The sequence below is a fragment of the Marmota flaviventris genome, chromosome 2 (assembly GCF_047511675.1).
Source record: "Marmota flaviventris isolate mMarFla1 chromosome 2, mMarFla1.hap1, whole genome shotgun sequence".
Lineage (NCBI taxonomy): Eukaryota > Metazoa > Chordata > Mammalia > Rodentia > Sciuridae > Marmota > Marmota flaviventris.
This window is the reverse complement of record NC_092499.1, coordinates 25,033,496-25,047,232: the sequence shown is the minus strand read 5'-3', so window position 1 is coordinate 25,047,232 and position 13,737 is coordinate 25,033,496. Positions and strand designations below refer to the sequence as shown.

Below are 13,737 nucleotides of genomic sequence, written 5' to 3'. Positions count from 1 at the left end.
AAATGAAATATGACCTTTTGCCAGTTTTGATTGGCAGGTACAGAATAACACCCTTTAGTCATTAGTGGAGGGGAAACTTTTGATATACTGGGAACGGTATCAGGTCACAGTTCTCGCCAAGTCATTTGTCTCTCTCCACACACTTCCCAGCTATTCTAGAATAATTCCAGTCTGCCTGAGAAAGGCTCAGTTTTGTTTCTGCTAAAAATCACGGTTCTAAATAGCATCAGTCCCCAATTAAATCCTTTAAACCAGAGGGGATAAATCAGAGTTTAATTCAAATATTGGTTGTGATGTCTTAGAGCAATCTGAGGAAACCACCCTGGAAGGTTTGTGCTCTGCTCCAACGTCTAAGGCTCATCTCCTCTCTGTGCCCTTGGACAAGCCACTTAACCTCCCTGCAGCACAGTTTCCATTTGTAAAATGCTGATTGCAATGCTCCCCAGCCATGTGTGGTGGCTAAATATGCAAAGCACCTTATGTTCCAGAAGGATTATGAGCTCATCCATGGGCTGGGTGCTAGACTCGTGGTGACGTGTGGATGATTTACAGGCTGAGCATTCTGTCCCAGAGGTGACTGCTTCTCTCTGGTGCCAAGAATACAGTTAATAGAGCTTTTCGTTTTGGACAAGGTCTAAGAGGTCCTGAGGTTCTGGGGTAATTCTTGACAGAGAGACTAGTACTCTTATGTGAAAAAATACCCCTAAAATTGGACCTTGTTGAAATCCTGATTGTGTTTTGCATCCAAATACAATTTGTGGAAAGAAAGGAAAATCTCTGAAAAACAGAGTTGATCTTGCAAATAAAATCCTTCCAGGGCTGAGTAATATAAGATTATTATTTTTCCTATTAAAAAATATTTATAATATCTTTTTTGAGTTCTTTAGGACACAATTGAGTGGGAAGTCCCAGTCTATTTCGAATAGATTGTAAATAGCTTCATAAATATTTGATAACAAGCTTATGGTAGCCTCATGCACTTTTAGAAGTAAGAGCAAATGGCTTCTAAGGCAAAAATTTATATGAGGAAAATTTACATGGAGTTTTTTGAAGTATTCATTACCAAACAGGGAAGAATCTTCTCATTTCTTCCTTTGTGGACATCAATTCATGGTTCTGCCATTAAGGCAACTCAGAGCCAAACCAGGTACTTTATTGGGGCTTCCTATTGAAAAAAGGAATGTGTAGTGTTCCTATCTGTTCTCTAAATTGAAACTGGAACTACAGACTGAGCTACTGGGACATTCATGTGCACATAGAAGAGGGTTTACCCTCTAACTTGCCTGAGTCCAAGGTCACACCCACACCATTAATCATTTTACCTCTGGGGGCCACTTTTGTTACACCTTGAATACAGAATCAGGGTTACAGTCTGCCATCCTTCTAACCTCTGAGCTCAGGGTGTGCTGGCAACTTAGCAATTGAAATGAGCAAAAAGAGTCTAATTGTGGGTTCTCTAACCATATTGAACCTGCCTTACTCCCTGCTCTCCATGCAAGAAACTGCTTAACAACATGAAAAGGTGTATTCATGTATTCAGGGGGAATAAGGGATAGTGATTCCAACAGGATAGCATCCTATAAAGTAAACAAGATGATGCCCTCACTGGATAATAAACAAGACTAACATTTCTGATGCGTTCTAATGACGGTTATCTGAAACTGAGAGTAAAGGAAAAAGGAGAACATTCCCCTCCAGCTGCTTAAACCCACAAAAAGCAAGGGGGCCATGGATCTTTAAGTTACCTGGAGAACCTAGTATATGCCGTGCCAAGGAGCTTTCTCTGCTAGGTTAGGTCTGTGAATGTTTAAATTACTTGTAGGAGAATGTCATCCTGTAGTCCATCCACGTAATCAGATTCATGTGAAGAAGCAAAAACCAAACACCAATATATTGGTATTCAGTTCTTTCTCTCTGTTTATCTACCAATGGAATGATAAGCTTTTTTGGTAAACTTTGATTCTTCAGACCAGGTGTGTGTGTATGAAGAATCAAAGTTTACCTAGATTCTTCATACACACACTAGAGGGTGGGCAGGGACCATAGGTGGTATTCAGAAGAGCCGTTGGGACGTAAGTATGAAGCTAACTCTAACAGGGGTGGGGTGTGGGCCAAGTGGTATCTGGGCAGTTGCTATGGCTGGTGAACCATAGCTCCCTTCCTGGCTGTGACCGGGTGGCAAGGTTTTCCATAGAGTCCTGGTCTCATTGTCTCCCCCACTCTCTCTTTCTGTGTTGGGTGCCTTTTTTTTGAAAAACTAACACAAGATCATTCATGCAATGTGTCATTTACTAACCGACTAATGTACTAACACCCTAACGACTCATCTTTGTTTTTAGTTTTTTTAATTAACAATCGTTCTGTTCACAATTTTTAATTTCCTTTCTTCCCCCTTCTCCGCAAAGCACTCAGGCATCGGACACGCTATGGTAAACAAACTACATTGTCTGGTAGATATCATTCTTATTGTCTCTTTTTTTGGGTTTGCCGTGTGTTGCCCCCCTTTTCCTCCCCAAACCCCTCTTTTATCCTCTTTAGACTTATTTCTTCTTTTTTTTTAAAATTTTGTTTTGTTAAATTAAATGCAAGCCTTTCTTTTTCTTAAAAAAAAAATAATAATGGAAGGGGACACCCCTATCTTGGAAATGCTATTTGATGGAATTTGGTGGGGACTGTTTTTCCCTTCCTCCACTTTTTAGGTTGTTTTTTTTTTTTCCCTAGAAGTATTTTTTATTTTTATTTATTTATTTATTTATTTATTTTTTGGTAAAGAATTTCTCCATTCAGTTAAATTTTTATTTTGTTTTCTTATTTTGCAACTTCCAAGTTATGGACGAGGGACAACTGAGATTTCTAGTGAGAACTTTTCTGCTCTCCGTGTCTTCCTCTCCCTCTCTTCCTCCTTCCTTTTTTTCTCCTCCCCACTCCTTAATCCCTTCTCTCTTGCCCTTTTGTGTGGCCATGGCCACCACAGGTGATCTGGGGAGGAAAGTACTCTGCCTCCTAGACTCTTCCTTTCCCTTCTCTTACCTGTTCCCCACTGTGGCCAAAGGGAGCTCTGCCAGTTGTGTTCTCCATACAAACTCTGCATGGCATGGTCCTGTCTCGTGGAATCCCATCGGCAACAGAATTTGTTTCTCATTTTCCTCCTCATTACTAACAACCTACTGACCATCAGCCTCATGCCACTTGCTTCTCTTTTCTTCCCTCCCTATTTTCATTCTCTCATTCTTCATATATTTTGGGGTTGGGTTTGGACTTTTTCTTTTCTTTTTTTCTTCCTTTTCTTTCTTTCTTTCTTTTTTTTAAGTGAGGGAGGTGGCAGGCAGGGGAAAGATGATTTCCCTTTAGTTTTCAGTGTTTTCTCCCCCCGCCCCCACTTCATCTTGTTTTGTTTTTTTTTTTTTTTCTGTTTGTTCAGTGCATGCAAGTGTGAAGTGGATTTTAATTCCTTTATTTCTCTCCACCCTTTCCCACATCCCTACTTTTGTTTTTCTGCCTTCTCTCTTGGCTCCAGATAATTTCCGCATGGGTGTGGCAGCGTATGGTGTATAAACGCTTTGGGTGCCATCTTTCTCTGCCCTCTGCTCCTTTCGTGGATGTTGGGTGTGTGGGTGCTATATTTTCCCCATGGGCATTATTATTTTGGTTATCATGCCTCACCATTCCTTTCTTTTTGTTAGAGTTGGCTTTTTGGTTTGGGTCATTTCTTCTGTTGGTGGTGGTGATGGCAGAGGAGGGAGGGCAGGGGTTGGTTATCCTGGGGTACTCCATGGCATGCATCATCCCTGACACATCAAAACAGAGACCCTCTTTTTTTGCCCCTTTCTGAATGCATGTTTGTCAGTGTGGTGTGAGCCAAAAAAGAAACAAATAAAAAAGAAAAGAAAAAAGGAAAAAAAAAATCCACAACCAAAGACCAACCCCTAACAAACCTCATTGTCTAATGTCTCCTTTGCTGTTTTCCATTACCACCATGAATAACAATCATCTTAAAAAAAAATAAAGATCATTAGTAATGAAACTGAGACAAGTGATATCGTCTGAGGATGGTTCCATTTTCTAGCCTGAATAAAGTGTGCAATGGGTAGAACAAGGTGCTCCGCTTGGCAATTGTAGCCCATCTCCCATGGGTCTGCAGGGGAATACTGTAGGCTTGGGACAGAGGGAGGCAGACCAGAAAATGGAACTTAGCTGCACATACCCAAAATCAAACCAAATTAGAACGAATACCTTACTAAAAATCTTAATAAAAGTGATGCCACAAATAGGGGAAGCCATTAGGTTTTGATAGGACTGTAAGGTCATTGCTGGGATTTTTTTTTTTTTTGTCCCTATGTCCTACCACCAGGTGACAATCTCTGTGGATGGCATTCTTACCACGACGGGCTATACGCAGGAAGACTACACTATGCTGGGCTCAGATGATTTCTTCTACGTGGGAGGAAGCCCAAGTACCGCTGACTTGCCGGGCTCACCTGTGAGCAACAACTTCATGGGCTGCCTTAAGGAGGTAAAATCCACACAACTCTATTTATTATGTGCTGTGCAACTGTTTAAGAATGAATGAGATTTCTAGATCAATGACTGCACCTGTCATCTAATCTTCTATGAGATGAGAGGTTGAGGCAGAAAAGACACTGGACTGGGAAGCAGGGGTCCTGCCTTCTCATCCTGGCTTAAACTGCTTGGATGACTTTGGGTTTGCCACTTGAATACTTTGTGGCTCTGTTTCCTCATCTAACTAACAGAGAATCTTATCCCATAAGTGGTTGTGCCTTATATGTTAAATGCAGTAACACAGATGAAAGGTCTGTGAAATCACAAGGAACTAGACATGTGTGAAGTTTGATTTTGTGCTTTTCACTTGGCAGGTAGAGATTCTGTAGCTAAAAGTGGTTCAATTTGTGGCTGTGTGCTTTCCCCAAATTATAACATATGCATTATTTTACCTTCCCCAAGTCTGGCATTCCCAAGCGTCTCATTATTTGAGATGAAGGAAAATTCTCAGAATGTAACATTAAGGCTCAAAAAACTGGCTTTTCTGTCTTTTCTTTTCTTTCCTGAAAGCTCATAGCAATAGCTGTGAGAAAGCAGTGAGGCTTTGCCATTACTCATTTATTACCGTTGTAGCTGATGTGTTGAGACCTCTGTCTGAGAGCAAAGGAGCTTCAGTCAAGTGTAAGTTCAATCTCTAAGGTCAATGTGGAGGCAAAAAGAATCAGACTTGATTTGGTAGAGTTCTTTCAGAAGACTGTGTCATCAGAGTGGTACACTGTACATTTTGTTTAATCTAAGCTAAGCCTGATGGCCTAAGATATCTATACCATTTCCCCAGGGAAATTCCTTGAAAAGCTAACAGTGTTCCTTCTTATAGATAAAGATCCCTTGTGACATCTTATGAGCTTCCTCTCAGGGCATATGGTTTATTCTTATTATGGGTATTTGAAGTTTGTTGAATAGCAGATATATATGAGGTGACACTGTACATGGGCTCATTCCTGCCACTGAACTGTGAGCCAGGTCAGGACAGGAATTGTGTCTGGTTTGTTTAGCACACAGGAGGTACACACTCAGGAATTACTGGATGGCCTAATTTATCAAATAAGCACTGATGTGCTTATTTAATGTGCTGTAACAAAACTGGATGGTTCTTCACAAGCCATGGTCTCCATGGTGGAAAACATTATAATCTAGGAAGAGAGATGAGATCAGTAAGTGAATAATTACAGCGTAAGACACCATGTGTTCGGTGCCACAGACTAAATGCTCTGATTGAGTGGAGGAAACAGATAAATTTTAGGTGGGAGTCAGTTTTAGAGAGGAAGTGACATTTGAGCTGAGCCTTGTTGCAATAAACCATGTGTGATTTTAGAGGAAGGGGTGGAAAGGAGAGAATGACAAAGGAAGGAGAAATCCAATTATAGCTTTGTATTGTTCTCCATCTGAAGGACGAATTAAGAGGAGAATCCAAAGACTGCTTTCCTTTCTCAGCTTCTGCTGGCTTCAGGGACTCCACTGTCATTTCTGAAAAAATTATGGTAGGCATAGAGCGCATCTTCCCTGGGATTTACTCCTATTTCAATAGAATAAAGGTATAAACTACTCAATGTCTAACAAACCCTGAAAGGTTCTTAAACACTGTTAAATCACACTACCTTGGAATTGCACTTTCACCAGAAAAAAAAAAAAATGGTTGCTATAGTCCCATTGCAGAGGACGGTGCTCAGAGTGAATGAAACATGGGGGCCACGTGAGGCTCGTTCACGGGAGAGTGCAGCAGCACTGAGCTGGGCATTTTCCTGGAGGGGATTTTGGATAACTTGGAAGGCTGAATTCCCCACTATACAGTAACATTGAATCATCCCTCAATTTTATGTTTTGAAGTAAATGATCCATGTCCCAATCCCAAATCTTTTATCAATTCATCAGGAAGGATGCCTCTGAACATTTTGAAACAAGACTCAGAAAAACACAAGATGTGTCTGATAGCTTTATCCCTGTGGAACCTAGAGGAAATAAAATCTACACACACACACACACACACACACACACAGAGAGAGAGAGAGAGCTTAGGCTGAGAGCAGGAAGCTACAAAATTCTGTCAGAGGGGCTGGGATTACGGCTCCATGGTAGAGCGCTTGCCTAGCATGTGGGAGGCACTGGGTTCCATTCTCAGAACGGCATATAAATAAATAAAATAAAGGGTCCACCAACAACTAAAAATTATTTTTAAAAAGTCTGTCAGAAGTGTCATTTAATAGCTCAAAAGTTAAAGCCTTTTCTGAAAATCAGTGTCCATAATAGAAATCGACCTTAATTAGTAATTTGAAAAATTCCCACCTTTTAGCTAACAGCACACGTCTGCATTTGAATTCAATGCAAGTTAGAAAAAGGAGTATTCAAAATATTGAAGGAAACATAGGCAAAAAATGAGAACTTCAAGTCCCGCAGATCTCTGCTTTACATTAGCAGCATGGCTGTCTTGGTGAGGGATGGGGGAGGGGAGAATCTTCTTTTGCCTGAGTGCTTGAGCATTACTTGAAGCCAAATGAAGTGCTGGCATATTATTTTTTTCCATTTTATCATTACAATTCATTCGTCTGTGAGCAAGTCTGGAAAATTCTCTTATTCTTAATATTTATCTTTGACAAATTAATTGACAGATAGGGCTTCCAGTTGTGTTGGGATTTAGCTCCTGGATCAAGCCCACTTTCCCACCTGGACTATTTAACTCAGGACAGCCTCTCCTGTCGTTGTACAACGCTGTCTCCCTTTCCCTATCTCTCTTTCTGCCATTTTCTAGCCTCTCTTGCTGTGTGTCTGTACATTGCCCTGGGATGAACTGAGTGCTTTTAAGTGTCATGTCCATCAAGTTGGGGACATGGTGAAAGAATGGGATTTCTGTTTTATTCTGTTTCATTTGTCTGTAGTGTGAATAGGTTTTATCTTTGGAACTGTAGCTACTTTACTCCGCAATGGAACTAAAATAACCATGGATTTGACCCATGTACGCACATATTAACTACAACAGTGTCCAAGTTGTCATCAAACTATTGTGGTTCTCTGCACACCCTCACTACAACAGATTCATGTCCCCTGGAATACCACAAAGTCACCATCTGGTTTGTCTTCATGTTTTCCTGTTTTATTTTAACTGTCTTATTTTTGTTCTTGTTATGTCCTTAGTTCCCAAAATGGTTCCTGGTACTTAGCAGGCTTCAATAAATATTTGCTGAGTGAAATAACATGTTTATAAATTAATAAATATTTTTTTATTAGATAAATCCTCTTAGGCCCGACTGACCACTTAACTCTCCTGAGATGACTGAAGAACATCTTGTTGTGGCAATAGTTGAACTTTTCAAGACCCCCCCCCCACCTCAGTTATCTAATATGAGGGAAATATTACATATGGGCCTCAGCAAGGCTAAGAGAAATAGGTTGGAATCTTTTCTAGAAAGAACTGGATAGAAAAAACCTTTGAGGGAGGCATCATAATACAATGAAAAGAATATTTAGTTTAAAACCAAAGACTTGGGTAGAAATAGCAGTTTTATCATAGGCTATGTGTCCTGAGATAAGCCATTGATCTGTTATGTCTGTTTCTTAGCCTTTAATGTAGAGATCATAAGACCTCTGTTGCATGTTTCATAAGAACAAGGGAAATGACGTGCATAAGCCAAACAGCATTTATGATAATAGTTACTTGCTATAGTCATTACTAATGTTTATCTAATGTATCCTATAAACAGTTTATGAATACAATTGTAAATTAATACAAGAGCCTGCATATCTCTATATTTCCCATGTGAAAAGTCACTCTTAGGAAAAAAAAATAATTCTAAGGTTTGCCCAACTTTGCTTATATTTGCTAAAGTAAGGATCACTACCCACTCAGCCTCAGTCATTCCTTTGTTTATTGCCTTTGTTGTTCATGTGACACTGTCAACATGCCTTTGTTAAAATGTGAACCCATGAGGACAAAGTCTGATCTAATTCAGTATTTCCCCAGCACCTGGAACAGTCATTGGCTTTAAAATATTGCACTCAGTAAGAAAGTCTGGAATTGAGTGAATGAGCTAATCTCTTGGATCTCTAAAATCTGATGGCATTTAGATCAACAGTGCTTTATATCAGGTTGTTATGACAATGTATCATGGATTGGTTGGATTATAAAACACAAATGTATTTCCCATAGTTATGGAGGCTGCAAGTTTGAGATCAGGGTGCAGCATAGAAAGGACCTAGTGAGGACTTCCTCCTGTTTGTAGCTGCCACCTTCCTATTAGATCCTCACTTGGTGAAAGAGGGTCAGAGGGCTCTCAGGGTTCTCTTTTATGAGGGCACTAATCCTATCATGAGGGCTTCACCCCCATGATCTAGTGTTGAGAGCCACAACCAAGTCAAGATGGTGCCTGGCATTTTGCCAGAAGGAGTGGTTGAGAAGTAACGCCAGCGAGCCATTAAGATGATGATAATTAAGTTAAGCTGTGTATAATTATTAAGATAATGACTGATTGCTGTAATTGGATGATGCTAAATTGAAACAAGCTGTGTATTCAGTTGTGTATATAAACCTCTGCTGTTCAGCAATAAGGCGGCTCCTGCTACCTCGGGTACCCGCTACTTTTGAGTTCTCATGGAGTTCCCGTTGGTTCTCGTGGAGTTTCCATGGAGTTCTGGAGAGTTCCCGTTGGGTTCCTGTTTGAACCTACAAGTGGCTCGTGACCTCCCAGTTATTTTGTGCCCAGCCAGACTGCGGCAATCTAGTGCTTTCCCAAAAGGCCCAACTACAAGTATCATCATCTTGCTGTTAGGATTTAAATACATGAACTTTGGGGAGACCCAGATGTTTAATCCATGGAAATAGATAAATACTGAAATCAATCAACTTTCAAGGACTGTGCCAAGACACAAAGATAATGAGTCAAGTATAGTTCCTGCTTTAGAAGACCTTGTGCTTAGTAGAGGGAGACAGATGTAAGCAGGTAATGTCAAGAAAGGACAATTAATGCACAAAATGAGACATTCCTACTTGCTTTGGGCTGCTGCACAGAATCTGGGTTCAGGGAAGAGACAATGCTCACGGTGAGACATGAAGGTGAATGGGAAGAAGAGGAAGAACGGTGCAGCATGAGCAAGGGTGAGGAGGTAGGCCATGTCATGGTGTCTGGGTGAAGAAACTACAGAGAGTTTTTAGCTTCAGGGCATAAAATTTAAGATCTGGAGTTTTGGAGATGGCTCTGCAAATTTAGGTAGGGTCAGGTTACAGAGAGCTTTATTCCATGCCACCTCATTTGACTTGATTTCTAGTAAGGAAAGCCCTTGAAGGATCTTAAGCAGAGCAGTGACACTGTCAGATTGTGATCTTGTTCATCATGTCTTAAATCCTTCAAGAACTGGAGTTAATTTACCTACTACTTCCCCCAATGCATATGTCCCTCTAGGAGGTTGGATGGACAGGGATGGAAGGAGTGGCCCATCAGCTTCAGCACTGGACAGAGTCCTGCTTGGAATGTTAAAGTTTCCAAAGAAAAAAACACTTCCTCTTGACTCCCATTTCAGTTTCCAGCAGCCCTCCCTATCCGGACGTGAATTTCTTCTTTCCTCTGTCCTTGGCATTCCTGAGCTTTTGTGTTTGGATGAAGCACAAAGTTGGAGAGGAAAACCAAGCCAAGTTGCACAAAGACAGAGTCCATCAGCCAGGACTAGGAGCCTCCTCAAGCCCATCACAGTACCCTCCTACGTGGTGGACCTTCTGTGCTTTTTGCTTTGGTTATTTCTACCTTCTTCCTTTTGCCTCAATCTATTACTTCTCCCCTAGTGTACTGGTGCCCCTATTTGCCATGGGGAGTCCAAAGGGCTGCTGGAGATCATTAGGACAGCCTGGCCTGCCTCACCCCTCGACTCTCATGCCATCTCTAATAGGGAGGAAGGAAAATCAGGAGAATTGGAACACATATTTAAAGGAAAAAGGATGGGGGAGAACATCACTGCACACATTGCATTCCACATCCCTTTGTGATTATTAGCCATTTAAAACCGAATGGGGTCTTGCAGCCAGAGATAGTCTCTGAACAGATGATTAATGGTTTAATCTGTAATAACTTTACATTTTATAGAACCCTGATAGGAGTCCACATCTGGTGAGCAAAGCTATTTAAGGCTGTGTTAATTCTGTTAATTGCTATACGTTTATTTGAATTGCTGGCACCTGCGGGCTTTGGGATAATGTGTTTGTTTGTTTGTGTGTGGTTTTTTTTTTTTAATAAATATACTCATTTTATGTTACTCTGTCTCACTGTCTTTTGATGCTATCTCTTATGCCGTCCCTTGATATCTCTTCCTGTGTAACTTTTGCATTATCTTTTAGTTTCTTCCCTCATTATCCTTTTCCCCCCTGCCCCTATTTCTCTTTTTCCTTAGTCTATTTCTTACCATGCTCTTGTTTGGTATCCTTCCTGATTTTTCCAGTGGTGACAAATATCTCTGTCTATAAGTAGGTACACTTAGGTCACAGCATTGGATCCAAACATTCCCCTGCTCTTAGCATTAAGAGAACTGAGAAGCTCCAGGCTTAGCAAAAGATAGAGTGAGATTTTCAGAGAAGAGAGAAGGGTGGGCTTTCCAAGCACGACTCCCCCAGACCTGGGTCCAGCCTAGTCTCATTCCTTACCAGCTGCCTGATATATAGCAAGCCACTTGACTGCTTTAGGCCTCAGGTTATTCATTGGTAGAGACAGAAAACTTACTTTCAGCATTTTTACGTAGGAAGTGAATGGGATTTAAAGAAATAGAAGTGCTTAATAAAATATCAAACTACACACATGTGAATGTAGTTATTTACACATTGCATTATTTATTAATTGAAACAAAATTAGTTCTGGCCAAGGAATCACTAATTGCTCTTTACTGTCTTCTACAATTAACCTACCGCAGAAGTTAGGAGAGTCCAGTTGAGTTTGACAAAAAGAACCACTGAATGGAAACTTAGCTCTCAGGGCCTCTCTGGTATATAGCCTCTCTGGGTATCCACATCTTGATTTGTAGAATGAGGATGCTAATCACTGCCAAGCCCAAAGTACAAGATTCTTGAGAATTTAGATAACAATTATTGGTCATTTAGTTTTGGTTAGCAAGGTAGGTTTTATTCCCTTGTGTTTGGAAAATGTGCAGAAAAGAAGTCTATGAGCCTGGTGATAAGAATGTCTTGGCAGAATGAAAGAGCTAATACAAAAAGGAGGTAGAGAGGGACAACATTTGAACAAGGTAGAAGGAAGTGGACACATCAATTAGAGACTGGGAAATGGACAAAGGTGCCAGAAGAAAAGAAAGAGAAACCATATCTCAAGAGCTATCTGTTGGGTTGTTATAGGCTGAATTGTATTTCCCCAAATATTTGTGTTGAAGATCTAACCCTGAGCATGTAGCTATTTGCTACTGGTATCTGTATAAGAGGTTAAGGCACAGATACACTCAGAGGGATAAAATCTTGGCAAGACAGGTAGAAAACAGTCAGCCATCCCCATACCAAGGACAGACTTCAAAGACACCAACCCAGACAACACCTTGATCTTGGACTTCTAGTCTCCTGGAGTATGAAAAAATAAATGTGGAGTGCACCAGCCTGTGGCCCTTTGTTATGGCAGTGCTACCAAACTCATACTGTACCTAGGTTGGGCATCAAATTGCCATTTTGTGGGTTAAAGATATCAAATATTGGTGATGTCATGCAATTCAATTTAAGAATGGTGTTTTTGTAAAGAAGGTAAACTGGATCTTCTGGAAAAGAGATTACTTTCTGGATTATAAGGAACTAGAATGGCATGAGAGAGAGAGAGAGAGAGAGAGAGAGAGAGAGAGAGAGAGAGAGAAGGAGAGATTGGCACTCTGGGACATAGAGGAAACTGGAATAAAATCCTGATATACAGGGGATTTATGATGCTTCTAGACTTGTCTGATGAGGGGCCAGGCGTGAACACTTAGCCAACAGTGACTGTGAGGAAATGGTACATATGGAGCTAAGGTATAGTATAAGGTGTGCTGAAGTCTCAAAGATACTTGAAAAGGTTCTTCCATTAATACCAAAGAAAGCACATTCAGAAGAATTTGCTGCTTATAGTTGACTGGTTGTTGTTGGAGAATTAGATCAATGAATATATTGTCTTTTGTCCATCTGGTATCTATTCTCCCTTCTTATGATAAATATATCTTGGTTTCTGCTCCCCCACCCAACTACTTTAAACCCAGTGGCTCAGTGTCACTCATTCCACAAAGGATTCCATTAGTTTGAGATCTCAAACTGAATCAGGGATTTCCATTCCACTGGAATTTGGTATTTTGTTCACAGGTGAGCATCATGACCCAATCAGGATCAGTGACAACCAGGCTCAGCACTTTTGTCTGTTGCAAACAGAGGAGGCTCTTATTTTCTTTGGGCCAAAAAGTTGGGGTGGTATTCAATAAAGGTACTGGCTACCATTTTGAACACGAGAAATTAAGCCAGATGGAGAAAACCAGAGCAAAATATATATATGGGGGGGTGCATTCTGGTGACAAGTTGAAGGCTCTGGATCAAACATTCTTCAACTTACATTGCCACTGACTTTCTAGTCATGATTAAATAAATCCCCTCTTTTGAGGAAATTAGTCTGGGCTCTATATTCTGTCATTTGCAGCAGTGAGCTTTTTATCATGAGTATTCCCGTTTGACCCCATTTTCACTTTACAAGAAGATGGTTCTTTGGATAGAAAAAGATAAGGAAAAAAGGGCATATTTATTATGGGAGCATCTTAGTACCTAACTGCTCTGTAAATTCAAGTTTCCTGTCTTGGATGAATGCTATGCCAGGATATAGAGACAATTTATAATTATGATTTTTGAAAGCTTATTTGTGGCTTTTGAGGAATGGCAGAGAATAAAAGAGCATCCATACACTAGAGATGAAAAATGTAGATAACACAATCTACATGAGTTTAATTGGAATCTAGGTGAGACTTTGGATTGCATTAACTGCAGATATGGGGCTGTATCAGAGAAAAGAGTGATAAACATGATCACCATGATTTATAATTACTAAGAAAAAGCTGTATTAGTTCAACCAAAATGTCACGTCCATTCAGTAGTATTATACTGATGTCTCAGGTAAGTACTGTGGCAGGTAATTCTGATCAATGAGATGGGAAAATAGGTGTTGGATATAAGGAAACTGAGTATCTAGTTAAATATACCCA

General features: G+C 40.4%; 1 protein-coding gene across 4 annotated transcripts in view; it reads left to right on the top strand.

The window, feature by feature from the left end:
- Nrxn3 (neurexin 3) overlaps positions 1–13,737 on the top strand; it is a 1,482,316-nt gene that overhangs the window by 379,520 nt on the left and 1,089,059 nt on the right. For all 4 annotated transcript variants that reach the window (XM_071606618.1, XM_071606610.1, XM_071606632.1 and 1 more), the window contains one exon: positions 4,352–4,513. In XM_071606618.1, coding sequence (XP_071462719.1) covers positions 4,352–4,513 — 162 coding nt within the window. The remainder of the gene's footprint in view (positions 1–4,351; positions 4,514–13,737) is intronic.